Here is a 25,586-nt window from a genome sequence, read left to right as displayed (position 1 = left end):
TGCACTCACACTCACACACTCACTGCACACACACTCACACTGCACTCACACACACACACTGCACTCACACACACTCACACTGCACACACACTCACACTGCACTCACACTCACACACTCACTGCACACACACTCACACTGCACTCACACACTCACTGCACACACACTCACACTGCACACACACACTCACTGCACACACACTCACACTGCACACACACTGCACACACACACACACTCACTGCACACACACTCACTGCACACACTCACACTGCACACTCACTGAACACACACACAGTCACTGAATACACACATAAAATACGCAGTCACTGAACACACACACAATGCGCAGTCACTGAACACACACACACCACACGACGCCAAACCCACTCAATAAACAAACACCACTTACACACACACACACACACACACTCAAATACACTCAATTACACACCAACCAGCACACACATACTCACACACAGCACAGAGGGATGGGGAGGAAGTGGGGAAAAGAAGGCAGGAGGATAACACAAATCAGGGGCTGGTGGCTCACATCAGACTAACTGCAGTGTCTGGAGATGGGAGAAAGTAATAATAATCCTTGCGTTTGATATTGCACCTTATCAAGTCTTCGAGACTATAATAATAATAATAATAATAATAATAATAATCCTTGCGTTTGATATTGCACCTTATCAAGTCTTCGAAACTATAATAATAATAATAATAATAATAATAATAATAATAATCCTTGCATTTGATGTTGCACCTTATCAAGTCTTCGAGACTATAATAATAATAATAATAATAATAATCCTTGCATTTGATATTGCACCTTATCAAGTCTTCGAGACTGTATATTCAACACAGTATATCCCCCCCCCACCCACCCACCCCTTTCAACTGGCTGCCTAACACCCCCTCCCCCAGTCTTTTCCTCTCCTTCGTTCACAGACAGGCTCTGTCCTTTCAATAATTGTCATTGCTGGGCTGGATTAGTGATAAATAATAATCCTGGCATTCGATATAGCGCACCTTACCACATCGGCAACATGAAGGCATTGGTAAAAGTGATGTTGACGAGCTTTCCTGATCTTTTATAATTTGCTTAAAACAACCAAGTAAGTGTTTGGGTGGTGGTGTGGGGGGTGTTGGGGGGTGCTGGGTGGGGGTGGGGGGGGCGGTGTCTTCGGTTAAGACTTGCTGAAATGAGATGTGCTTCTCTCTTGCTGCAGCGTTTACATTCATTATTAAAGATATTTGCGCAGGACTGGTCTGTTTGTCTTGGTTTCCATTCCTCACCATGGCTTCCTATCGGATGCAGTACAAGGAGACAACATTAGAAGCAACAAGAAAACAAACACCTCATTTCCTTGGACGTTTCTCACCTGCTATGTTCAGTTCTGCTGTGCTCTTATGTTAAAAAGAGGTTTTGCATAATTCAAATTTACATACCAATAAATGACTCATTCTGCATTTTTTACTGCAAATGTAATACACGGATTGATCTTGCAATGTCAAATTTCTGTCAGGCTGTGCATAGCTTAAATCTAACACGTATACTGCATATGATAATCCTTGCATTTGATATAGTGCCTTATCACATCTTCGAGACGTCTCAAAGCACTTCACAGAATTTACTCTAAAGTGAATTGACTGTATATTTTGTGGGCGAAACGTCCAAATATGGCACCATATGCATCTTTTTGGTCGGCTGAGTGTCTGACACATGCAGAAACCCATCTTCTTGCTTAAGAGAATCCAGATGAGACCGGGAGTTCCACATATGTCTGTCGGCTACAATTATTCAACTTCTGTGTGGTAATGAAGAAAGAAAGACATATTTATACACGGGTATCTTTTCAAGTCAAAGCAAAGCAATTGCTGCCAACTGTAGAGGTTGTTTTTGTTGTCAGGTGCAGCAGTCATTTATTCTCCCCACCAAGGTCACGAGTTGAATAACCAGATAACTTGAAGGGTTATGGCCAGGACACTGCAAGAAACACCCTTCTTTAATATCCACCTGAACTGGAATAACTATTTACGGTCTCATCCTCTGACAATGTGCCACTCCCCCATGACTGCACTGCAGTCTCAGCCAAGACTGTGACCTCTAATCTCAATGAGAGATTTGTGGTTTGGTTTGTAGCTCAGTGATTGGAATTTACTTCGCTTTGTGATACACTGTGTTTTACCTCCAGCATCCAATCTGTATCTCCATTATTGCTGCATACATTATACAAGAGCAACAGAGGACCCGAAGAGGGGCTTTTCATGAACAGAGCTATATCTTCCATTTCTAGTCTGGAAGTGGGGAGGAGACAGAAGTTGTGGCACTCAGCTGTTTTTAATCTTACTTTAAGCCCTTTTCTATTTAATTCAGTGTTCATTACCCATTTATTGCCTCTACGTTACTTGTGCTGTGTCAATGTCCAAATTCCAATTTTCAAACCAGATAGAATCAATTCCACAAGGTTGTTATTCACCGATCGAAATATGCAAACTCGGAGAATGCAGTACTGTAAGCCGGTCTGCAGTGCCAATACTGGCCAAGGTTTCGCTGCACGGCTCCACTTCAACAATAAAGGATGCAGATGAGAAACGAACAAAAACAACAGAGAGCAAGACCAATGGGTTGGCTCTCTGAGCTGGTGACCAACAAAAAATGCATTGTTATTTTGGAAAGTAAACAAGCTAGCTAGCTACCGAGAAGACAGATAAATCTGCAATCAAATCCACGCGGGTTTAGCAGCGCCCTGTTTATTAAAGGGGAGTTTTGTCCATCTGATTTGCTGTATAATTGTGCATGTTATATATGGATTGATTATGTATTTTGTGGGCGAAACACACAAAATAGTATTCTACATTATAACATTGCTTCAGTGTTTTGAGCATTTACAGTTTTGTTATTATTCGTCATCAATCATCAAACCAGAGGAATAATAAAAACGGTGCTATTTGGAGTTACCAAAATGACCATTTCCCAATGACAAGAACAACCAAACAAGATACAAAAACAACATCTGGCCACAGAGGAATCCTCTTTGTGAAACAATCTTCCTGCAAATGCTAAAGCTTCTCACAACGAGAGCATTGTTTTGTTTTAAGAGTTACTAGAGTATATTATGGAGAGAAATAATAAATAAACATATTTGTTATTTAAACATGAGCATCATTTGAAAGAAAGTCTAAATAATTAGTGCATGACCTACCACTATTCTCTTGTCCTTCTCGATACTTTATTCTGATTCCCCAAATAAAATTGGCCATTCACTTCTTGGCTGTTTACGGGAAATTGCTGTGTGCAAATTGGCTTTCGCTTTCACCCACAAAAAAAACAGCCACCTCACTTTTCGCCAAAATATATAGTCAATTCACTTTACAGTATATTCTGTGAAGCGCTTTGAGGCGTCTTGAAGATGTAATAGGTGCGATATCAAACGCAAGGATAATTATTATTTACAGTATATAGTGTGAAGCACTTTGGGATGTCCTCTTGAAGTGAAAGGTGCTATACCAAATGTAAGGGTTATTATAGGATCATAATAATGATAATAATAATAATAATAATAATAATGGTAATCCTTGCATTTCATTATTCCTTCTCAATTTAAATCTACCAGACGGAACCTGAGTAAGGCTTTTGGATGAAAGGAAAAAACATAACAAAACAAACTTGGCTCAACTGGCAATTGGCACTGAAAATTGAAATAGTGAGGTTGGAAGTCAAACTGTGCATTCAAAATCTGTTTTGCTCAGAGAAAAGAAAATTCTCACACACTCCAACACAGTTACCAGGAAAGAAAAATGATTAGCTCTTTGTTCTCAGTGGGAGAGACTTCCTATCTCTTTGTCACCAGGCTCCACGACCCCATCACCCTCGCCCGACTCCACTGGCTCCCCATCCCCCAGAGGATCGAGTTCAAGATCCTTGTCCTCACTTTCAAGGCCATCCATGGTCTTGTCCCCTCCAACCTCTCTGACCTGCTGACTCCCTATCAACCTGCCCGCTCCCTCCGTTTAGCGGGCTCATGGGTGCTCCATGTCTCCTGCCCGACCCGCCCTACCATCGGTGGCCGGACTTTCAGCCTCTCTGCCCCCACACTCTGGAACGCCATCCCACGGTCCCTTCGCCTCGCTTCCTCCCTTGCTTCCTTCAAAGCCGGTCTCAAGACCCTTCTTTTCGACCATGCCTTTGGTCGCCCTCCCACCTCTCTGCCTTACCTCACCCCTACACCACCCTCCCCCATGCTCAGGCCCTGACACCTGTCTGTTCAGCACTTTGGGACCTCCTCCCAAGGTGAAAGGCGCTCTATAAATTTTGTTGTCATTGTTGTCGTCTCGTCTGCTCGGTGAAGTAGTGCAATTACAGCAAAAAATTATTTTCTGTACAGTCCCGATATTAATTATCATAAAAGAAATTTAGATAGGAAAGAGAAAAACAATCACATCATTTTTGAAATAATTTCAAAGGTGACTGGTGGAAAAATGTAGCAGCCCAGAGGGGAGGGTTGTCACAGCTGACTGCAGGATTTGTAAATATTTCTGGTGTATGTAATTATACACACCTCTGCAATTACACACCCATATTGAATGGCAGGTATTTGCTGTTCACCTACATACCATAATATCCTCAAAAATTCCACAGCAATATTCAATTGCACTTCCTGTTATTTTTCCCCAACTATATTAATTCAATTCAGTTTTTATTCCACTTAATCCTTTTTGCCTCTCGTTATGAAATCCTCTTGTAACCAAGGGAGAGTCAACAATTCCTGTTCCCCTTAGCCCACACATAGAAACAACACTAGCCTATAGCAGTCTTAAAACTCTTCAACGGTTTGTCATTTGGGACTACCGTAAATAACTCAAGCCGAACATGAAACATTAATGAAGGTCCAACGTTTAAGACTATAGGCTGGGTGTTCTGGAAGCATGACATCAAACTGGCCAAAGGACCTTCTTGCTTTTTCGCCCACAAAATATATAATCAATTCACTTTCAGTATATTCTGTGAAGCACTTTGAGACGTCTCAACGACATGTTAGCAAATGCAAGGATTATTATTATTATTATTCCGCGCTCTAAGACGCCGTCCGGCGTGGAGGGCGCTCTATAAATCCAAGTTGTTGTTGTTATTCTAAATCCCCCTTGTGATCTTGTCTAGTAAAGGTGATGCCAAGTGTTTGCTTTAACCGCCTGTAGTTGTTTGGGTCCCAAACGTTGTACTATTGGTTCACTCGCGTTGTGTTCTTCAATAATTCTCCGTTCGGAAGAAGGGGTGACTTGGAATAAAGAATTTGAGCCTGTCCTTGTCTGGTCAGTATGGCTTAGTGTGTTGTGGTTTAATGCTGCACCTTTATCCAGCGACCTTTCAGGGCACAGCAAATCTTGAGAAATCGATCAAGACACAAAACGTTTTAAATTCAGAAAATTCCGATTTTACAAAAATAGCAAATTATGATTTTTTTATCATTAAAAGCTGAAGCAGCGAGTTCACTTTCGTGGAGTCAGCAACCTTTGCTAAATGCAGAGATGAGATTGATTCAGGATCTTCCAAAATGCTGACAACTGACCTATTTCTATTTTTGTACGTATTGACTGTCATTTTAAACCAAACAGATCATTCTTATAACCTCCTCTTAAAGGAATACTACTGGGTGCAGTCACTGACGCTATCAATACAGATAAGCCTGCTGAGTCATCCTGAGGATTCATTCCCTCCAATTATTGCAAAACACCTGCCAAAAGCCGGTTGCTTCCTCCCTTTCTGCGCAGATGGCAAGGGCACACTCAGCAAACGAAGAAAACAATATCGTAAAAAACATAGATAGAATGAGGGCTGGATAATGCAGTGAGTGCACGTTGACCTTTTCATTTGCAAGACGTGCATTCGTACCCAGTTCATGTCGATGGGACAAAAAAGTCATCCCTTTCTGACAGAATTCTAGCTCTGGTTCAGGTCACGAAGGTTGCAATCCAGTTGCTAACAGCACGATCATAGTTCATCGATTTCACTCTGAGGCAACAAAGATGGCTAATGTAGGACATAAAACAAATCATGCTTGTTCAGTTAGAGGTACAGGTCAGATGGTGAAGGCTTTTTGGGGGTAGAACATCTCCCCTCCATCTACCCAGGTTATTAACTACCCCTCCTGATCCCAACCCCCAGCTCGGGTCCAAATCTCTGACTGTCCAGCGCCTTGGGTTGTCCTCCCGACATGAAAGGTGCTACACAAATGTAATTTTTGTTGTTGTTGTTATAGCTGATCTGAGAATGTTCACACTGGATAAAATATTCTTACCTCCACCGGTGACCCCCTACCCGAAAACCATCATATGCAATGTTTTTAAAAAAAAACACAAACGTTATGCTGTCAGCTGTCAAATGTTTCAAGTTTATTTACATTATCAGTTATCAATTTCTAAGGACCAACATCGCTGGTCAAGGGCCAACATCGCTGAGCTGAGGCAGGACCAGATGTGGCAATGCTCCAGTGATGGCACATTTCAAGTGACAGGCAGAGACTTGGCAAAGCTCCATCAGTTGCTTCCTAAACCGCTGATACTGCCCGATGTTTCCAGTAACAATTCAGTAACTCTGAATATTAAATGGGAGTGTTTTCTACTGAGTATTTATTAATTTTATTCAGGAGAGAAACTTTGAACGATGCAATTTTCGAATTCTAAATAAACTCTAAACGGAGAGCAAGGAATTTTTTAAATAACTACTACATTAATTTTTCAGACATTCAACGACAGAATGCAGGGTTTCCAAGTTGCATCATGGGGGCACCACTTTGAAATTGTAATCCCCTGTGTTGAAATTCAGGAAATTATTTTAAATTGTTTCTGTCTTAGATTTCAGCCTGTGAAACTTTGCAATTAGTATTCTGAGGCGTGGAAAAACCACGAGTAATGCACACATTTTGGAAACTGCAAGGTTTAATGGGTACAGTAAAAGGAAGTAAGTGTGTAGTTGTTGCAGGAGTCTGAAGCTGCATTGTTAGTGTGTGTGGGGGGAGTGGGTGGGTGGGTGTTTGGGTGGGTGGGGGGGCAGAGAGAGAGAAATCCATCTTATCCTGTTTAAGTTGTTTGATTTGGGGAGAAATCGTGGTTTCAATCTGGGAAACACTCTCACTGTTTATTTACCAGCTAACAGGATATTTTAATTCTGCTATAAATAACTGGAAATTTCAAAGCAATTTTAACAAAGCCACACACATATTACCTCATCCCATTCAAAGCCACAATAAATCAGAGGGGTGTTCAGAATCCAAACCGCTTTGTACTTCAGTCAGAAAAACGGAATGCTGATATATAGACAAGTTTTACCAAAGCAGCAATACGTGATATTTCCAGCCGAAAAATACTTCACACAAAAAGATGTAACTTGCAGTTCTTCATACCGCAATAATTTAAATTTTTTTGACATTGAGCAGTGAGGCACAGAGCTGATTTAAGCCATTATCTCTTTCCCAGTGTATGAATCACACCCTCCCACAAACGTTTGAAGTGCGATGCTGGGGAAACAGCTTATGCAGCAGTGGAAATGAATGTTTTGTTGCACACTATACACATCTCAGGAGTCTGCCCTCGCTGGACCTTTTATTTTCAAAAGTAGTTTTTTTTTGTCTACGAATGCTAAATTAAAACATTCAACTGACTTGTTGTCCACTTATCGGAAACCGTTGATGGAGTTTCTGCACCAGAATCATAACTATTAGCAGCTCATCCATGAAGGTACCCAGCCCAGTTAACAACTTGGCCAGTTAGAAGCTATCACCATAAGTAAGCCATCTTCCCCTCTCCACAGGAGAGCCACCTCAACTTTTAATGGTGTAGAAAGAGACAGACACTGCTCTGCATGAATATTATCTGCTCAAGGGCAGTGATATTTATTCTGTGAGCACAAAGACATGGATCTCATCTTGGTTTGGCAGTCACAGTTTTCACATGGGAGAGTTTAATTCTGATTTTTTTCTGTAGTCATTCCTGTGAGGGACACTGGTGGTGTACAAAAGCTCTCTCCATCTTACTTTTAATAATAATTATAAAATTATAATACTTGTGTTTGATATAGTGCCTTATCGTGACAAAACAACTTGGAGAGGTTTCTGTAAAGTGTAGTGATTGTATATTTGTAGACGAACGCAGGAGCCAATTTGTGCACAGCAATGTCCCAAACAACAGCCATGAAGTGAATGGACAACAACACCCATGTGTGTCCTCAATCAAGCCATCAACATCCAAATCTTTCAGTCAATTATCATGCAAAACTAAATTATTAAAATTTAAACAAGACAACTGAACTGTAGATTTTCTGTTTTTTGGGGTGGGTTTAATGTACAGCAAAACTTCGTTTTTTTTAAAAAAGCTGTCCTTGTGTAAATAATTAGATATTATTGCCGTGCTTCATTTGAATCCTAGGAATAATAGGACCACAACAATTTTACTGATAAAACCTCAAGTTGGACAAGTCTTGCAATGCAAAGAAGTGAGAACAAGCGTATTTAGAGGGCAACTATCAAAGTTAGGAATGGCTCAGTCTACACTACTTAAAAGCAACAGGACAAGTTTGGTTTGCCAAACCCAAAGGGTTCAATTCCTGGGCATAATTGATATTGAAGAAAAATGGCGATTAACATTCATACCCTGAGTTTTTCATTGCACCTAATTCACCAGGACTGCATCAGGATAGTCACCTCTGGCTGGACAGAATGCGGCCAAGACCAAACCCTGTTCTGTTCCTCCCTCCATCTCCCCACAATGACCAGACAGACATGTCAAGTCACACCTGAACTCTTGAGGACAGTGAATGAAACTGACCCTGAAATGACTTACTCTGTGCTTTCTGCGCATTAAACTAATGGGGAGTGGGGGTGGAGGGGGGGGGAGTGGGGGTAGAGGGGGGTGGGAGTGGGGGTGGAGGGGGGGGAGTGGGGGTTGAGGGGGGGGAGGAGGGGGGGGAGTGGGGGTGGGGGGGTGGGAGTGGGGGTGGAGGGGGGGGAGTGGGGGTGGAGGGGGGTGGGAGTGGGGGTGGGAGTGGGTGGGAGTGGGGGTGGAGGAGGGGGGGAGTGGGGGTGGGAGTGGGGGTGGAGGGGGGTGGAGGGGGGGGGGAGTGGGGGTGGGGGGGTGGGAGTGGGGGTGGAGGGGGGGGAGTGGGGGTGGAGGGGGGTGGGAGTGGGGGGGGAGTGGGGGTGGAGGGGGGTGGAGGGGGGGGGAGTGGGGGTTGGAAATGCCTGATTTTTTTTAAATGAAAACCTGAGCAAAACAGAGGTGAGAAAAGGAAAAGAATTGCCCTCTCATTCACAACAGTGATGTGAGTGACTGGAGTCGGTGTGAATGGGGGGGGAGAGGCGCCGTTTGATTGGCTCGCAGCAGAAAGGGATACATTTCACTCGACCAATGGCAGCGCAGCGCGGGATCAACGCGGAAGTCAATCCGAGACCAGACACTCACCGGGAGAGACAGTGACATGAGAGCTGCGGCGGTGAGCACTGCAGTCAGAGAGACCAACTGTGCTGACTTTTACTGGAGGAGAAGGAGAGAGAGAGAGGGAGGGAGAGAGAGAGAGAGAGAGGGAAGGAGGGAGAGAGAGAGAGGGAGAGAGAAAGAGGGAGAGAGAGAGCAGTGCCCAGTGCCCAGGAGATAGAACGATGTAATAAATAATAATAATAATCCTTGCATTTGATATAGCGCTTTTTACGTCGGGAGGACGTCCCAAAGCGCTTCACAGGACACACTGTAAAGTGAATTGACTGTATATTTGTGGGCGAACGCGGCAGCCAATTGCGCACAGCAATGTCCCACAAACAGTCGCAGATTGTAAGAGAGATCAAGTCATCCACAGAGGGAGAGATCCACTATGTTTAATGTTAGAGCGGAGGCAGAAAGTGTCTCCGCACCAGCCGAGCTAGAGAGAGAGAGAGAGAGAGGGAGGGAGAGAGAGAGTGGGAGGGAGGGAGACGTGATCAGTATAGATAGAACTATAAGACAGAATCAAAGATAGGATCAGTTATAGTCGTGAGCTGATAATTAACTCGGTTACACCAGATCAGAAGCACACGTGGAGTCCTGTAGCTCAGTGGTTAGAGCACTCGCTTTGCAAGCGAGAGACCTGAGTTCAATTCCAGGCAGAGGCCGAAACCTCGGGCAAGTTTCCTTACTCCACACAGAGCCTAATAATAATCCCTCCAAAACCAAAAACAATAATAAATTGGTCATTTTCAATCTACGACTGTTTGTGGGACATTGCTGTGCGCAATTGGCTGCCGCGTTCGCCCACAAATATACAGTCAATTCACTTTACAGTGTGTTCTGTGAAGCGCTTTGGGACGTCCTCCCGACGTGAAAAGCGCTATATCAAATGCAAGGATTATTATTAAGAATACGTGCACATTTTAAGTCGGTTGTTGGTTTGACAGATGCTACTTTTAAATGTTTTTTCGATTGTGTGTGTGCAGGACCCAATAAGACACGGCTAGTGACAGGAGAGTATTGTTTTGAAAGCCACAATGTCAAGTGATGTCTCCAACCTTGCTTCATATCAGTCTTGTTCTGCTGATGCACCTCAGAGAAAAACACTCTCACAGTTGTTAGGTGAGTCAAGTGAACTTTCAACTGGTGTGGCACATAATTTTCATGTTTGGGGCAAAATTAATAGGGCAATTTCAGCAAGTCTGGCAAGTCTGTGTTGTTTGAGGCAGGGTGCACCACTTTTGTTACAAAGGGATGAATTCATATTCTTCAGTGATTTGAATTTAGCATTCAATAAACAAGCAATAAAGGGATTTGCTGAACAGTTTTCTTAAAAGTTGTGTCTTTTTGGCATAACGGATGCCATCAAGCATGTAGCTTTATGAATCAGTTGTATTATCTATGAAGCCATACAACTGCTGATGAGGTTGTTGATACTTTGTTATTGCACAGCTCTTTGGCATATTCCATTATACATCTGGTATCTTTAAGCACAATTTATAATAAAGAATGATGCAATTAGTATGGTTTATTTGAATCCTGTAAGGAGTAATTGAACATCTGTGCTTTAGTAGTTTGGCCAAGGGCTCCATAACAGTTAGGCCTGAATTATGTTTAAATGGGGTCAGTGTAATTTTATTAGGGAATATTTTGGCCGCAAACTGCCTGCTCTGAAAATTTGCTGCAGAGGTGCCGCATTGATCACAATGAGCTTGTACAACAGGAATGTCTTCCCCCAAACTATTGTTTTGTACATTTTAAATAAAACTACCGTATATATTTATAATGGCAGCTTTGATATAATTTTGTCACGAAGACTAATTATGACTCAATGCTCTCCAGTGGTCATATCATTTAAAATGATCTAAATTTAAATGCAATGCAATCAAGATCTTAGCCAACAGAAAATTATTTTTGCCCGTGATCAAAACAGAGAAGAGACTTTTCTCCTTTATCTGTGCTCTCCTGATATTGACAATGTTGTTATTTGACCTTTCCAGAAACTGCCAATCTGATGAATTACTGGAATTGAGTTGATACAGTTAGATGGTGATGAATTCTAAAATGGGCTATAAATGTGGGATCAATGCTGAATGAAGGAAAAGGTGTCAGCTTTGGCTCAATTGGTAACATCTACCCTCTTAGTCAGAAGGTTATGAATTCAAGCCCCATGTCAGGACTCTGAGCTTACTAGGTCTAGATCGGCACTCAGCATTGTGGTGCTGAGGGAGTACTGTACTGTCAGAGGTGCCGTCCTTCGGATAAGACGTTTAAAGTGAGGCCTTGTCTGCCTTTTCAGGTGGATGTTGAATATTCCACAGCACCATTTGAGATTTTTTCCCTGTGTTCTTGTTGACATCTCGATGACTTGATAAAATGCCATATCAAATTGCAAGGATTTTGTTTTACAACATACTATGGTGTCTGGTTATAACTAGTACAATTTCAATATTTTCAGTGTATCTTCAGTAATTTAATGTCATTTCGGTAAATTATGTAATTCGTTGGTGTTTATAGTACCTTCAATATCTCCAGGGCCAAGAACTCACAGGCAAAGACAGAGGCCTCTTCCTGCACATGGACTGAAGGATGCAGTCATTCGGTTCATGAGTCGTCATCAGAATCTCGGTGACCTGCTCCTGGAGGTAAAGGGGATAATTAAGCATTGTTGCCCTTTATGTATGTAGATTTGCCCTTTGCAAATATTACCCAAGACTAAAGCTAAAAAATGTATAAGAAGTCATGCAGACACTAACAGGGTAAGTCGCAAAGAGAGTATAGGTGGCGTTTCTGTTACAACAACAACTTATCTTTGTACAGAGCCTCTCACGTCGCAACAACGTCCCAAGGCGCTGGACAGTCAAGGATTTGCACCCGAGCTGGGGGTTGGGATCAGGAGGGGTGGAGGGCAGGGTGGATGGGGCTAGGAGGGTGACCGAAGCCCAGTCTTGAGACGGAGGGAGCGGACAGTTTGGCAAGCATTTATTTATAACTAAAAATGTATTATTTCCTGAACAGGTTAATGGGTCAGTAAGTAGACATTCGTCCAGTTCCTGTACTGTTAGCTGTGACGATCAAGAGACAAAAGCTGCTGCTGGAGATTCTTTGATAGGTGATTGTATTATACATTCTGTACTGCACAGCCAATGGTTTTCAGTTTACAAGACGCCATAGTCAACATTCCTCAGTAGCTGTACTTATTCACGTTCTTTGGTGCACAATTCCCATGCTCTGCATCTGCAGGTTTGTGGGTGTGATCCAGAAAGGTCCCCGAATGAAGTCTTGATGTTTCCCATTATTTTAGCCTGTTTTCGCATACCTCAAGCAGTTAATTACAGAGCAACTAAATCCAAGAATCAGGTCATTACCCAATGCACTCTCCCGCTTTCTCTCTCTCTCACTTGCTCTCGCTTTCTCTCACTATATCTGACATCTATCAGTACCATGGAGAGCTTTAAAAACAGGGTAGGAAATAATATAGTCAAACTGTTTTCTTCCAGATGTCACCTTATACATCTAATCACATTGTTCGTCTGCTTGATATTTTGTCTGCTCTTCCACTGTTTCATCTCAGTGGCAGTAAAACCAGGAGGCTGTGTCTGTATCATATCCTTGTGGTTTAAGCTGGTATGTTTAGGAGCTAATGTAAACCTTTTGTGCTTTTGTCCAATTTCATGTATCTTTTCCAGCGTCAGTTCTGCAAGAACAGGCATTGCAGATGGACCTGCCTGTGGGGCTTCTGTCTGCAAGAGCATCTGCAGAGAAAATCCATCAAATCCTTTCAGTCGTGTCGAGACGTACTGTCATGTTGAGCTCTGCTCAAAGAGTAAGTCTCTTTTTGATGTGTTGAATATGTAAATAGTTGTTACACCAGAGCTGGAAAAATAATAACAATAATCATTAACGTCTTATCATGTCGGTGGTAAAAACATCTCAAAGCACTTACAGAATTTATTCTGTACAATAAAGTGTAACAACTGTGTATTTTTTAGGTAAACGTGACAGCCCATATCCATAAATAGCCATTAAGTGAATGACCAAATTTGTATGGTAAATGTTGGTCAAGACACTGGGAGAAACTTTCTTCTCTTTTTGAACAGTGCCTTTAATGCCCGCTTGAATAGACAGACAGGATCTCAGTTTAACGTCTCATCTGAAGGACAGCATTTTCGGCAGTACAGCTGTCTCCAGTATTGATGTGTCAACAACAACAAATTACATTTGTATAATGCCTTTCACGTCAGAAGGAAGTCCCAAGGTGCTGTAAACTCTAGGTACTCACGAGGTTCTTAAGCCCACATCCTTTTGACTCCAAGCTATCAACTGAGCCAGGCCAAGACCTGAAAAACATTTTACTTTAAATTAACACAACTGGCGCTGTACCTCTGATATTGCCACTGTCTTACAATATTAGTTAAAGTACTTTGCTGAGTGATCTAGGAAACTATGGTCATCACCCATCATAATAAAGAAGAAATCAGATGGATATTATGCAGCAGATGTAACGTAATAAAATGGGAAGTGCTTCTTTTCTATGTTTGTTTGGAGCACTGACCACATTCATGTTGTTCCAGAGTAAGTTCACCTGTTTACTTCAGACCATGCAAGACCTGCAATCCTCCAATATGTTCAGCCGACTACAGTTCAGTCAAGAGATTTGTAAAGCGAAGGTGAGAATGGGGTTTAGCATTATTGGGGTTCAATGGGCGTATATGAAGGATAAGTCTGTTGGTTCCCCTATCTGGAATTCTATAACGTACATAATTCCATCAGTCAATAATGCATTTAACACCTTACTCTCCCCCCCCCCCCCCCCCCCAACACCACCAGCCCTTAGCAAGTGGTTTGCAGAATTCTCAAAAGTTTTCCAGATGATAAAAGTCTTGTTTATTTAGGGTGATGCTCATTTCAGAAATGTATTTTCTTTTTACGCGCATCATTCAGAAGAATCAACAAAGCTCTATATCTATCTTTGCTTATTTTGAATGTAAATCATGTTCCTGATACATTCTGATGTTCATAGCTCTGGGTTGTATAATGTGATCAGCTAAGGGTGGAAGAGCTTCGTACGGTTGGCTGAAAGGAGTGATGATGATAGGTAGTTGCTTTGTGCTGTGCAAAAATTAGCAAGAAGAGAGTTCTTGACTGATATGACAGCTTCTCCGTTGCTGACAGAAAGCCTCTGATCTTTATTTCTTCTGTGTAGGAACAACCAATACTGGAGATAGTCTGGCGTTTGCAGAAGGAAAACATTGTGAGCCTTGAAGAGCTGGTACAGAGGTATTTCAGCTGGAGACACAGCTAATGTCCTTACTGAAAGCTGCTGTTACTGTTGGGCGATAGTGTTGTGCAGCTCAGATTGTCATAATCCAGGAAATGCAGGGCGTCTTGAGGTCGATTCTGTACAAAGAGAAATGTGAGCTGATATATGGGAATATAGAGTAATTATAGAGGTAAAAGGAAAATCAATGATACAACAGGCCTGGGAAACCGGGTGAATGAATAGCCAGGTACTAATGCAACATTGATACACTGCTTGCTTGTGGGCATAAACAAGAGATTCCGCTATGTTTTTTGGCACCAGTTTGCTTTGCCTTATTGTCTCATTATTCATCCTCTTCCACCTAGGCCTTTCCTCTCTTCGTTATAAACCAGCTTCAGCTCGGTTTCGATCCTTACCTCACCCCACCCTCCCTCTGCTGATTGTTTTTTATTCCCTTTGCCCTCTTTCCCCCCACTCCCCCTCACCCCCAACCTTACAGACCGTCGCCAAGTAAGACATTTTTACAAAAATAATACACTATCGAACCTAACCTGCGTGTAGAGATTGTGGAAACTAGCAGGGCATCGTGTAGTGTTACAATAATAAAAGAAATTATAGAGAGGAATGTACACTTAAATAATTAGGAGAGGTTTTAAGATCAATATCTGATGTTGAAAAGCAATGCTGCTGAGCTGACTGGAGGCAAGAGCTGACTTTCTATTCTGTGAACAGTAACCCTGATGCTGCCGCTGTGGTACACTGGCTTTTCAAAGATCTCTGTGACCTTTGTCTTGGGACTGAAGATCAACAACAGAACAGTAATATCCAGAGGCAGATACTGTCAGGTAGGGACTGGGGAAAAGCCACTCAATAATGTTGTAACGCAGTGGGGAACAACCCTATTTTGCAAGGAAAATCCAGGGTTTTTTTTGCTACAGGCACAAAATTCACTTGTGTATGTATATAAACAAAGCCGAGTCAGCTTGGTACAGTGGGAAGACATTTCAGTCATTTGCCTGATTACTTGATTGTGTCTCGCCCTGCTTGCTATCTCCTGCTGAAACTTATATCCGTTCTGCCCAGTCAGGAGTCTTAACGTTGTGTGGCATCTTCCCAGAAGCACTAACTCCTATGGCCTGATGCCAGCTAGACATCTGCTGTGAGCTAACCTATAATAATAATCATAAAATAATAATAATCCTTACATTTGATATAGCGCTTTTCATGTCTTTGAGACGTCTCAAAGCGCTTCACAGAATATGCTGTAATGTGAATTGACTGTATATTTGTGGGTGAAACCCGGCAGCCAATTGCACACAGCAGTGTCCCACAAAACAGTCGTGGATTGAAATGACTGATTTTATTATTGTTTTTTGTCTTGAGGGATTATTATCAGGCGTGTGGAGTAAGGAAACTTGCCCAAGGTTTCACCCTGCCGGGAATCCAACCAAGGTCTCTCGCTTGCGAGGCGAGTGCTTTAACCACTGAACTACAGGACCTATAGAAACACCTTTGAACACTTTAAGATTTCAGGATTGCAGATTTGGGAAGCTGCCATTTGCTCTAAAGATTCATGTCCTTGCTCTGCTGTTATGTGGACCCAAAACTGTCAAAGTGGTGACTCCCTGTTCAAGGCCATGTGCCGTTTGTTGATGCAGTTAAACATTGGCTGCTTTGACTGCAGAAAGTTGATATGATATGAATACCTTATTCACTTTTTTCCACTGGATTAAAAAACACTACCTATAATTTTTTTACCTGTATGAAAATAACTATAGTTGTAGCATCATAGTATCCATCATAACAAACGGTTATTTTTTGTGAAACGCTTAAGAAATAACTACAACACAGGCAAGTGACCCTGTGGCCGTGAGTATATAATATTCCAATAACATTCCAATTCCCCCCTGGAAGATCTGAGGTTCAGTCCAAGTGTTGATTAACATCAGACTTTCCTCAGATAATCAGATTACTGATCTCTACTGAGTGTCTTTTGACAGTAACTTCCTCGTCAAGTGAAGGAGTTTCACTGCGTGTCTGTTTTTAATTCTTTGGGTAATGTTATTTCCTTTCAGACATTGTGACGGTGTTGGTGAGGAATGGATTTCAGGAATCGAGCTTTGCAGAGTCTAAGAGTCCTCAGTTTCCACAGGTCAGGAAGTGCCAGCTACACGAAACCACAGCGTGGGGTGACACTGCAGGCAAACACATGATGACGAGTGATACTAAGGCTAAAACCCCATTGGGAAAGCCCTGAAAAGAAACTAAACTTTAAAGCATTGTCATCTAAATAATAGCATATGTTCAACGCTGTGTCACACATGACCTTCTAGATAAGTGCGTAAGATATAACAAGTTGCATTTATATAATGAAAGGCTCTATACAAATGTAATTTTGTATTGTTATATAGTGCCCTTCAGGCAGGTTAGTGTCTCGGAACGCTAAAGCCCATAAGTTTCACTGATTCAAGAGGTTGCACAAATGTGTTGTTACTGCTCTAAAACATTCCACAAGCCATTGTCTCTGAACTAAAGAAAGGAATGATGTAATTACAGTGTTGAGGTTTCTCTGACATGCTCAGAAAACAAAAGGGGAGCCCGACTATAGATTCTGTAAGTCGATTCAAAGAAAGAAAGGCTCCACTTGGCCAAAGCATTTGTGTAGCTATTATTTAGATGACAATGCTTTAAAGTTTAGTTTCTTCTCCTTGTCATTTTGCTGGGGATGTTCTTAATGCTTGCATCTCAAACCTAACCTCAAATTAATTTCAAGTACTCTTGAAATTTATTTGTAATATCAGAATAATGCCACTTTACTGATATCTCACTGTTTTCCTTACTGCTAGGTGTGTTTTACTATTCTGGACAGAATGCTCTCATGTAAGTACCACACTCAGTATCTTACTCTGCTGTTTACTGTAGAAGCTTATGTTCAGTATAAGTTGTTGAATTCGCCATCTTTAAAGGCGAGAGGAATGTCTTGCCTTATATACATGGAGAGAAAATAGAAGTAAAATAATCTTATATTTCTTTTATTATGAAGTATTTATTGTTTTCTATATTTTCAACATTCCCCTGAGATCTCACTTCCCTGGCTTTGCGTATTGTACGTGTCTGGTCGCTGGTTTTGTGTCGGTGCATTGCATGTTTGGAAAGATTTGCTGCTGAAATGTCCTTTCTCTGTACCAGGGATGTTGAATGATGTGTGTCAGCAGAGAAAAGATGACTCTTCTCATCAGAAAGCAACTCATTTCTGGTACGTACCTTTTCAGCTGTTCTGTGGTTGAAGCAGAAAGCATCAACATATGAAATGAAAAATATGTTTATATTTTTTCACAAATTCTTAACGTAAAAGTTAATGATTAGAATTTACCTTTGAAATGTCCCTGGTTCCTTGTTGCAGGCTGGGTGTGTTTGACACGGGGCTATACCACGGTACCGTTTCTCTGGAGAGACTGAAACAGTTCTTCTGTCACACTCTGACGCAAGCTCTTACCTACAATCCTGTGCTTGAAGGTACAAACATGATCCCAAACAATTCAATTCCTGCATGTAGTTGCATGAAACAGACTTGGACTAAGCAATTCATATTGTGGGGAAATGCTGCAGTTCAAACTGGGCTCTTACATTCTAGCCAAAGCAGATTCCCCGTCCCCCCACCCCCACTCTCCCGTGTTTCTTTTGATTAACTCCCCCTGCTCTGCTACGCAGCTTCTGCAAGTAGACCCCTCTCTACGGTTGAAAGTGATGCTGTTCTTTGCTTGACTGAGAAGGCAAAGAAACCCCAGGCAGGTTTCCTCCCTCCCAAGTCTGGGTCAGGAGCTCATTGGTACAGGGACCAGACTGCCATTCTGGCTCCTTCTTAAATTAGAATGTATAAATAACTCGGGCAGTAGAATCTCAAATCTGTGGCTCATAGCACTGTCTGGGATGGTACTTCCCATTTGTTATCTGTGGAGTAGATTTATACAGCATTAGCCATTATCTAGCAGTGGTCTTTGAGCAGTGATTACAGATTTAGTTCTAGCACTTCTTGTGCTTTGAACATTTGCTTTAAATGGACGAAATGTTACTGAACCACCGGTGGGGAAAAAAATCTGTTTTTTTTTATAGCATCAGATGCCATTCGCATGCAGAGAGACTGGTGCTTTGCCAAGACGTGGCCTCATCTGACAACTCTATACAGAAAGGTAATGGGTCATTAATTCAATGAAGCGCTGCATCATATCAGTGCAGCCCTGAGGTTTGAGGGTGGAGCACAGGATGTCAGTGCTTATTACTGCTTCGTTAATAGATTTGCTCAAAATATGGTGTCTTTCAAATAAAGAACACCTCCATTATAATGTGGTGGTCTGGGTCCAACATCTCAGTTACAGCAAAGCACAAAGAAATGGTTGACTTCAGGATCATCGCTGACATCACTTTGAAATGGAAGTGACATCAGCGGCACTTCCTGCGCATGAGTAGCTCACAGGAAGTAACATTATTATAATAATAATCCTTGCATTTGATACAGCGCCTTATCACGTCTTCGAGACGTCTCGAAGCTCTTCACAGAATATACTTGAAAGTGAATTGACCGTATATTTTGTGGGCGAAACGCGGCAGCCAATTGCGCACGGCAGCAATTCGTTGAGCGCTTCTCAACGTCCAGTGCTTTGAAACTTGGCAGAGCTTCAGCCACCAGCAAGTTTCATTGTTCCGCTGCATTTCACAATTTCAATTATCCTATGTCTAAGATCTCTGGAGCTGTCTCTATTTGTTTTCCTCCAAAGCGCATTACTGTAACCTAACACGCCCGGCAGCGGAGGGAACACTTTGGTGGCCTTTGGATTATTTTCTTAAACTTTTATTGTGTTTGTTCGTGTGCTGTTGCCTTTTAATCGTTTGTGCCTCTTTTCTCTCTCTGTGCAGCTGTTTGTACTGTTCGGCCCAGAGGAGCTGACTGCTCACTTGCGACAAGTTTTGGAGACCCACGAGGTTAACTGGCAGAACGTGCTGTCCTGTGTTTCTACACTGTTGGTCTGTCAGCCAGACACCCAACAGCATCTGAAAGGTATGAAACAACAACATCTTGCATTTACCTAGCGGCCTTCACCAGGACACTTTCGCTCTGTGCAAGAGCGAACGAGTACAGCATTGCACGACTTCAACAATTTGAACCATCTGTTTAATGGGTGGCTGTGTCCAAGCACTCAACTGTATCCATTTTGACCCATGGCAGGTGGCTTGTTGTGTCTTTGCAGGACTGTTGGCGAAGTTGCTGATAAATGCCTTTGAGAGCTATGAGTTGGAGAGTATTATCACTGCCTTCCTGCTGGCTCGCCAGGCATCACTGGAGGGACCGGCTGTGTTTATATCTTACTCTGAATGGTTCAAGGTAAGCTCACTCTATCGGGCAATAAGTATCGCTCCTGACTGTACTAAGTATGAAAGAATGGAACTTTTAGATGAAAATCAGTATCCAGATTTGCGGATGATGGCAAACTTAATATTCGACTGTGTCTGCCTTGCCAGTTTCCCTGCACACCTCGAGGGACTAAAGCTTTACAATGTGATGTGATTCAGCCCGGCTTGTAAGTGGTGAAAAGCTGCTAAGAATTGATTTTAGCCTTAGGGAGATGCTCTGGCAGGATCGTTCGAGCAGCTATAAGATGAAGGGCAGTGGAAAACTCAGGCCGACAGGCTGCCTTATTGTGTGATGTAGTACAGTGTTATTCAGTGAGCAAGCTGATAAATCTACAGGAAGAAAAGAATGATGCAAGCAGGTCTTTCAATACACTGGGTACAATTTGTGTTGCACAACTTTGCCTGTGAGTTAATTGCTGAGGGAGGTAAATAGCCGCAGGTAAAGCTTACAGAAAGTAGGACATTATTGTGCTGGACCAGGCTTGGGGACCTGTGTTTGCACTGACTTTCACTGAATTAAAATGGTCCTTTTTGCCAAATTCTGTGTGTAGCAGCCAGGGAGCACTAAATGCTGCTCGTGAGAACACCTCTGCTTTTAATCCTCTCTCTCGCTCTCTGCTGTGTCTGATTGTGAAATCTGCAGCCCGAGTGCTTGTTAGAAAGAGAGCTACGCATTTATTTCGGGCAGCAATTTAACCCACTTCACAATGAAGCAGGGATTATTTGGCTGGATTTTAGACACTGGAGATTCATTCTATGAGCTGAAATCCGGGTGAGAGGGACTCGAAGCTGCACCCCGGAACTTCTGAGCCACCCAGTGTCAACCTTGATCGCTCCCAAGTAAAGAAGCAGCACAGCCTGGTACAGAGCAGTGATCTGTGACTTAACTCTAACCTAAGAGGAGCATCGCTCGTTTGAATTCCCCGCAGCAGCCTGTCCTCACGTGGCTGGCATTTAAGGTTAGGTCACTGACCAGGCAGATGTTCACCAGCATCTGCACGAGATGAGAGAGAGAAAAAAAAACTAGGAATCAAAAATAATAAAGCACCTGCCTATTGAAGATCTAGAAACAAAAACCCAATTCCTAAATTTATTCCTGTTCTCTTATCCTTCCTGTAAACTAAAGACTTTTTGGATTTGGATAGTCCTAAGCAAGTTTGATGGGATTCTAAGCGTGCCAGACACCCGGCTAAACCCCCACCCCCCGCCAAAAATCTTTAATCTTTTCCCCCTCTTTAGATTTCCTTCGGGTCTCCGAGCAGTTATCACGGCGGCAGCAAGAAAGCTCTAGTTTTCCTGTTGAAGTTCCTGACAGACCTGGTCCCCTTTGAACCGGCACCGTACCTAAAGGTAGGATGATTACTGTCCATGATTGGCAGGTGCCTGGGGTCACTTCAGTGGGTTGCCACCGCAGTGTGTCAGTGGAGCTCAGTCGGTAGCTCACGCCCCTGTGGGTTAGAGACCCCCATCATTACATTTAATGTGGCATATGTTTTGCAATCCTTCTAATTTTCTTTGCTGTAAAAACAGCTAGAAAAGCAATGACATTTTTTGGGTTGTGTGAAACCACGGAAACGTTTCCTCTTTGCAATAGCACTCTCTTGTGGTCGAAGGACTATGTGTGAGCTCTCCTTCTCTCTCTCGTTCTCTCTCTCTCGTGTCCAGATTCACATGTTGTATCCACCATATGTGGGGCCAAAATACCGATTGCTGCTGATGGAATACATCTCTCTGGCGAAAACGCGACTTTTAGATCTTCAGGTCAGTGGGAACGCTGCCAGTCAGCTGTGTGAAGCCAGTGCTTTGAGACGTCCTACCGACATGAAAGATGCTATGCACGTGTAAATTGCTGTTGAATATATTCCCCAGCCTCTGTGAACCGTCCATCATCTCAGCAAACGCACAGCGCAAACTTGGCTTGTTTTCAAATCGGCCGGCAGATGCAGTTTGTGTTTGGCATTTGTACGGAAATTTTGTCTTATGACACATTTTAAGAAAGAAAATCATAGTAGCATTCATTAAGTACTTTTCTGTAAATGTTGACCCAATATACACTCTGAAAAGTGATAAAATCCCCTGTTATTTATGGATATAATGCAAAATGCCTCAATTTTGTTTTTAAAAGGGGTGGGGGAAGGGAGGCACACACATAATTAAGATATTTAAAGTGTCTGATGAAAATACAGTATTGCTAAATAGCCATATGGTTAGTAAAAACACATTTTATTAGGGCGCAGAAATTAACAGGAAACTGCCTCCCTGTTTACGGTTGGCATTAATGTCACCTTGAGAGTAAAATATCCATTCCCCAGATGCTTTGCTTGTGGCTGTGTTGTATCTGAGATCCTCACTTTTTTGGCTTTAGGAGTCAGTGGAGGAGATGGGTCTGTACGAAGATCCCTCAGCTGCTCAAGGACCACCTGAGGTTAGTACAGAAATTGGTCACCAGGTGAGGATTGGCAGTTTAAATCTGAAATATACCCAGAAAAATATCCCACATACACAGGAGAGGAACCGACATTTACCAGAACTTACATCTAACTTGTGTCTCTGCCGTGTTTGACATCCTGCATATTTCTGCAGGTTTCTCGGTGGCTAAATCCATGATTAAATTATTTCCTGAAAATTGCCTGTTGCAGAACTCATATCCAACCCTTTAACGTCTGTGGAAGGCTGGTGTTTTTTAAAGACTGATTCCTAATTATTCAGTGTAGCTTCTCACTTGTCATTGCTGTGTAGTGAACTCAACACACCCGACAGTGAAATTATTCACAAGGTCACAAGATTGGTTTGGATGAAAGCCCTTCGGCCCATTTGATCTCGCTCATCCTTCTAGAATACTCACAGGAAGGAATGGATTTCTTGCTAAGTAGATATGAATCATTCCGAGATGATATTTGTGTAGTTGAAATGCGACAAAGGTGCTACCCCACATGAAGGGCACTATATAAATGTAAGCTGTTATTGTTGTTGGGGGAACAAACTGATGAATTTAAATCTTTATTCATAGCCGCAGTTCCAAGCTCTGCGGGATGTTGAGAAAGCTCTGGTTCTGTTTGAAAACAGTAGAAAGATCCCAGCCGGCATAATGGAGGCCAGGTACTTACTGCATGTTCCTCTGGGGTTTTTTAAGCAATGTTGATAGTTTGATGCTTGTTTTTTTTACCGATTTATGATTTACTGCTGAAATGTTGACGCTTATAAAGAAACCCATCAGAATGTACGTGATTTGATTTAAAAATGGGGATAAGCTTGACTTCAAATTGTACTGAGTTAGGTAAATCTTAGTTTGAAAGTTTCCCAGTTCCCTGCTGCACAACGAACATATTTCAGGTTATTCCTTAAAACATTGGTATTTTAAATCTGTCTTTGTTCAGTAGATTGTTGAATGAGTAAACGAGAATTTTGCAGTAGACAAATGTAATGTTCCAATTTGCAATGAAAACAAATTTTAACCTTTCTCTCCCAACCCCCACCACCCTTTCAGTATTTTCCGAAGACCATATTACATGTCCCGATTTCTACCTGCTCTGCTTACCCCACGTGTGGTTTGTACCTTTTCTATTGTCTTATTTGCACTTGAGCAATATCAAAGTTATCCTTCAGTCCGATGTTAATCTGTTATGACTGATTGTGTATTCTAATTTACAGTTGCCTCAATTACCAGATTTGCGCATGGGTTTCATAGAGTCTCTGAAAAAGTAAGTGACCACATTGAAGAGTCAGAAATTATGATGTTGAAAAGCAGGGGATGGGGGAAACATAGCGAATCTGAACCTTCTGTTCTGTCGCCTATTGTAAGGGATTTGGATGGGAATAGTTGTGTGTGGTTTCAATCATCCCACAGAACAAAAATGTGCCCAAATTTTAGCACAAAATACCGTCTCCATTTGGATGGATGAAGGTGGGCGAAGTAAACGTTGGGGATGCGAGGCTTGGGTTTCGGTTGAAGTTTATTGTTGATGGAACTGAAGGAATTTACATTTATCTAATCTATGTCGTAAGGGATTCAGGTGCCAAAGGGATGCAATCTCAGAGGCAGATTTACAGATCCCTGGGAGGGCTGGGGCTGGAGGTCTTGGAAGTTGTATTGAACATGCTGGTCTAGATTGATTTGACTTTCAGGAGTATCAGTAAGGTTCTTGGAAGCAGGTGACTGCAGCCAGCCATCCATTCTGTCTTCTCCTGGGTCAATCAATAACAATCCGCTCGAGATCCCTGTAGAGATTATTTGATGAAAAAGTGTTTTAAGATGGGACTTAAGGACATGATAATTCAGCCTCTCGTGAAATTGTACTACAGTTTCGTTGTAGATGTTACAGACGTGTTAGATCAGTTACTGAAAGGATTGATGAACTACAAAGTTATTGTCTCCTTGTTTAACATGAAATGTGCTTCTTAGTGGCAATTCTGCTTGGTTTTTGTATTCATCCTGCGAGTTTAAGATGAGTCTGATAGTCCAGGGATATATTTTTTGCAGAGCAGATAAGATCCCAGCTAACATGTACACCAGCTACATTCATGCATGTGAAGAGGAGAAACAGCAGTGGCTTGAAGGTCAGAAATAAAACCCTTTGTCCTTCCATTGTGTTTTCTTTATTTACACTAAAACAATTTTTTTTTTGTCTTTCATTTACTTATGAGACGTCTCGAAGACGTGATTAGGCGCTATATCAAATGCAAAGTTTTTGTTTTTATTATATTTTAAAACCGAGAAGTTGATGTGTTGTTTTGCTCTGTAAATGGCAGGAGTTTCTGTAACTGAGGAGATGGAGGTCCCGAAGGAGCCAATTGAAGTGTTGAATACTGCTCTGGAAGAGCTCAGGAACCTGGTTATGAATCCAGGCAATGATGGTAGGTAGTGCTGTTGTCCTGACAGAGAGGCACTGCTTGTGGCTAGCCTGAGAGAGCACACGCTTCTAATCGACAAGAATTAACCACCTGAAAGGCGGGTGGAAGCAGATTCAATAAATAACTTTCAAATGGGGAATTGGATATTTACTTGAAAAGAAAAAAATTGCGAAGCTGTGGGGAAAGAGGGGTGGGGAGGGGGGGTGTGGGGAGAGTGGGACGAGCTGGATAGTTCTTTCAAAGAGCCAGGACAGGCGCGATGGGCTGAATGGCCTCCTTCTGTGCTGTAGGATTCTATGATTCCTAAGTTCCTGGTAAACCTCTACTCTCTTTCACTTTCAAAAAATCTTATTTTTGAACTTTGCGTTTTATAAAACAAATGTTTTGTACGAAGCCGAATCAGAGCTGCATTGCTTATTGTAGGTCAACAATGATCATAGCGTGGCAGCTTGAGAGAGAGAGATATCAATCTAGATTATGGGTCAGTTTGATTGCAAGGCGTGCTCAGCGCATTAACGTTGTCTCTGGCGAGACACGGGGGTGATTTGTTTTTCCAGCTGTTCCTGCTCAGATTGCTGTAATCTCTGC

General features: G+C 42.3%; 1 protein-coding gene and 1 long non-coding RNA gene across 2 annotated transcripts; both read left to right on the top strand.

Annotated features, from left to right (window-relative positions):
- The first annotated feature begins 9,441 nt into the window (after positions 1-9,441).
- Positions 9,442-12,121, top strand: LOC103176014. The gene is made up of 3 exons (XR_006085470.1): positions 9,442-9,488; positions 10,462-10,597; positions 12,011-12,121. It is a non-coding gene; the product is annotated as an uncharacterized LOC103176014 (long non-coding RNA).
- A 5,808-nt stretch (positions 12,122-17,929) lies between these two features.
- LOC103176160 (Fanconi anemia group A protein-like) lies at positions 17,930-25,129 on the top strand. Its single transcript, XM_007889567.2, has 13 exons — positions 17,930-17,994; positions 18,142-18,254; positions 18,852-18,928; positions 19,653-19,794; positions 19,985-20,118; positions 21,387-21,497; positions 21,813-21,908; positions 22,513-22,572; positions 23,158-23,246; positions 23,635-23,695; positions 23,799-23,848; positions 24,628-24,704; positions 24,897-25,129. The coding sequence occupies exons 1-13, from the start codon at positions 17,930-17,932 to the stop codon at positions 25,007-25,009; spliced, it is 1,188 nt and encodes a 395-aa protein (XP_007887758.2). The 3' UTR covers positions 25,010-25,129.
- The last annotated feature ends 457 nt before the right edge of the window (positions 25,130-25,586 follow it).

The sequence above is a fragment of the Callorhinchus milii genome, unplaced genomic scaffold (assembly GCF_018977255.1).
Source record: "Callorhinchus milii isolate IMCB2004 unplaced genomic scaffold, IMCB_Cmil_1.0 Scaffold14, whole genome shotgun sequence".
Classification (NCBI taxonomy): domain Eukaryota; kingdom Metazoa; phylum Chordata; class Chondrichthyes; order Chimaeriformes; family Callorhinchidae; genus Callorhinchus; species Callorhinchus milii.
Note: the sequence above shows the minus strand (reverse complement) of the source record. Positions and strands in the feature narration are given on the sequence as shown.

What these genes read in the sequence shown, in the direction of transcription:
- LOC103176160 (XM_007889567.2), top strand. Translation starts at nt 17,930, where the DNA reads ATGTTGAATGATGTGTGTCAGCAGAGAAAAGATGACTCTTCTCATCAG. An exon ending in CTACAATCCTGTGCTTGAAG is followed by an intron (nt 18,255 to 18,851) that starts GTACAAACATGA and finishes TTTTTTTTATAG; the next exon opens with CATCAGATGCCATTCGCATG. An exon ending in GAAACAGCAGTGGCTTGAAG is followed by an intron (nt 24,705 to 24,896) that starts GTCAGAAATAAA and finishes TGTAAATGGCAG; the next exon opens with GAGTTTCTGTAACTGAGGAG.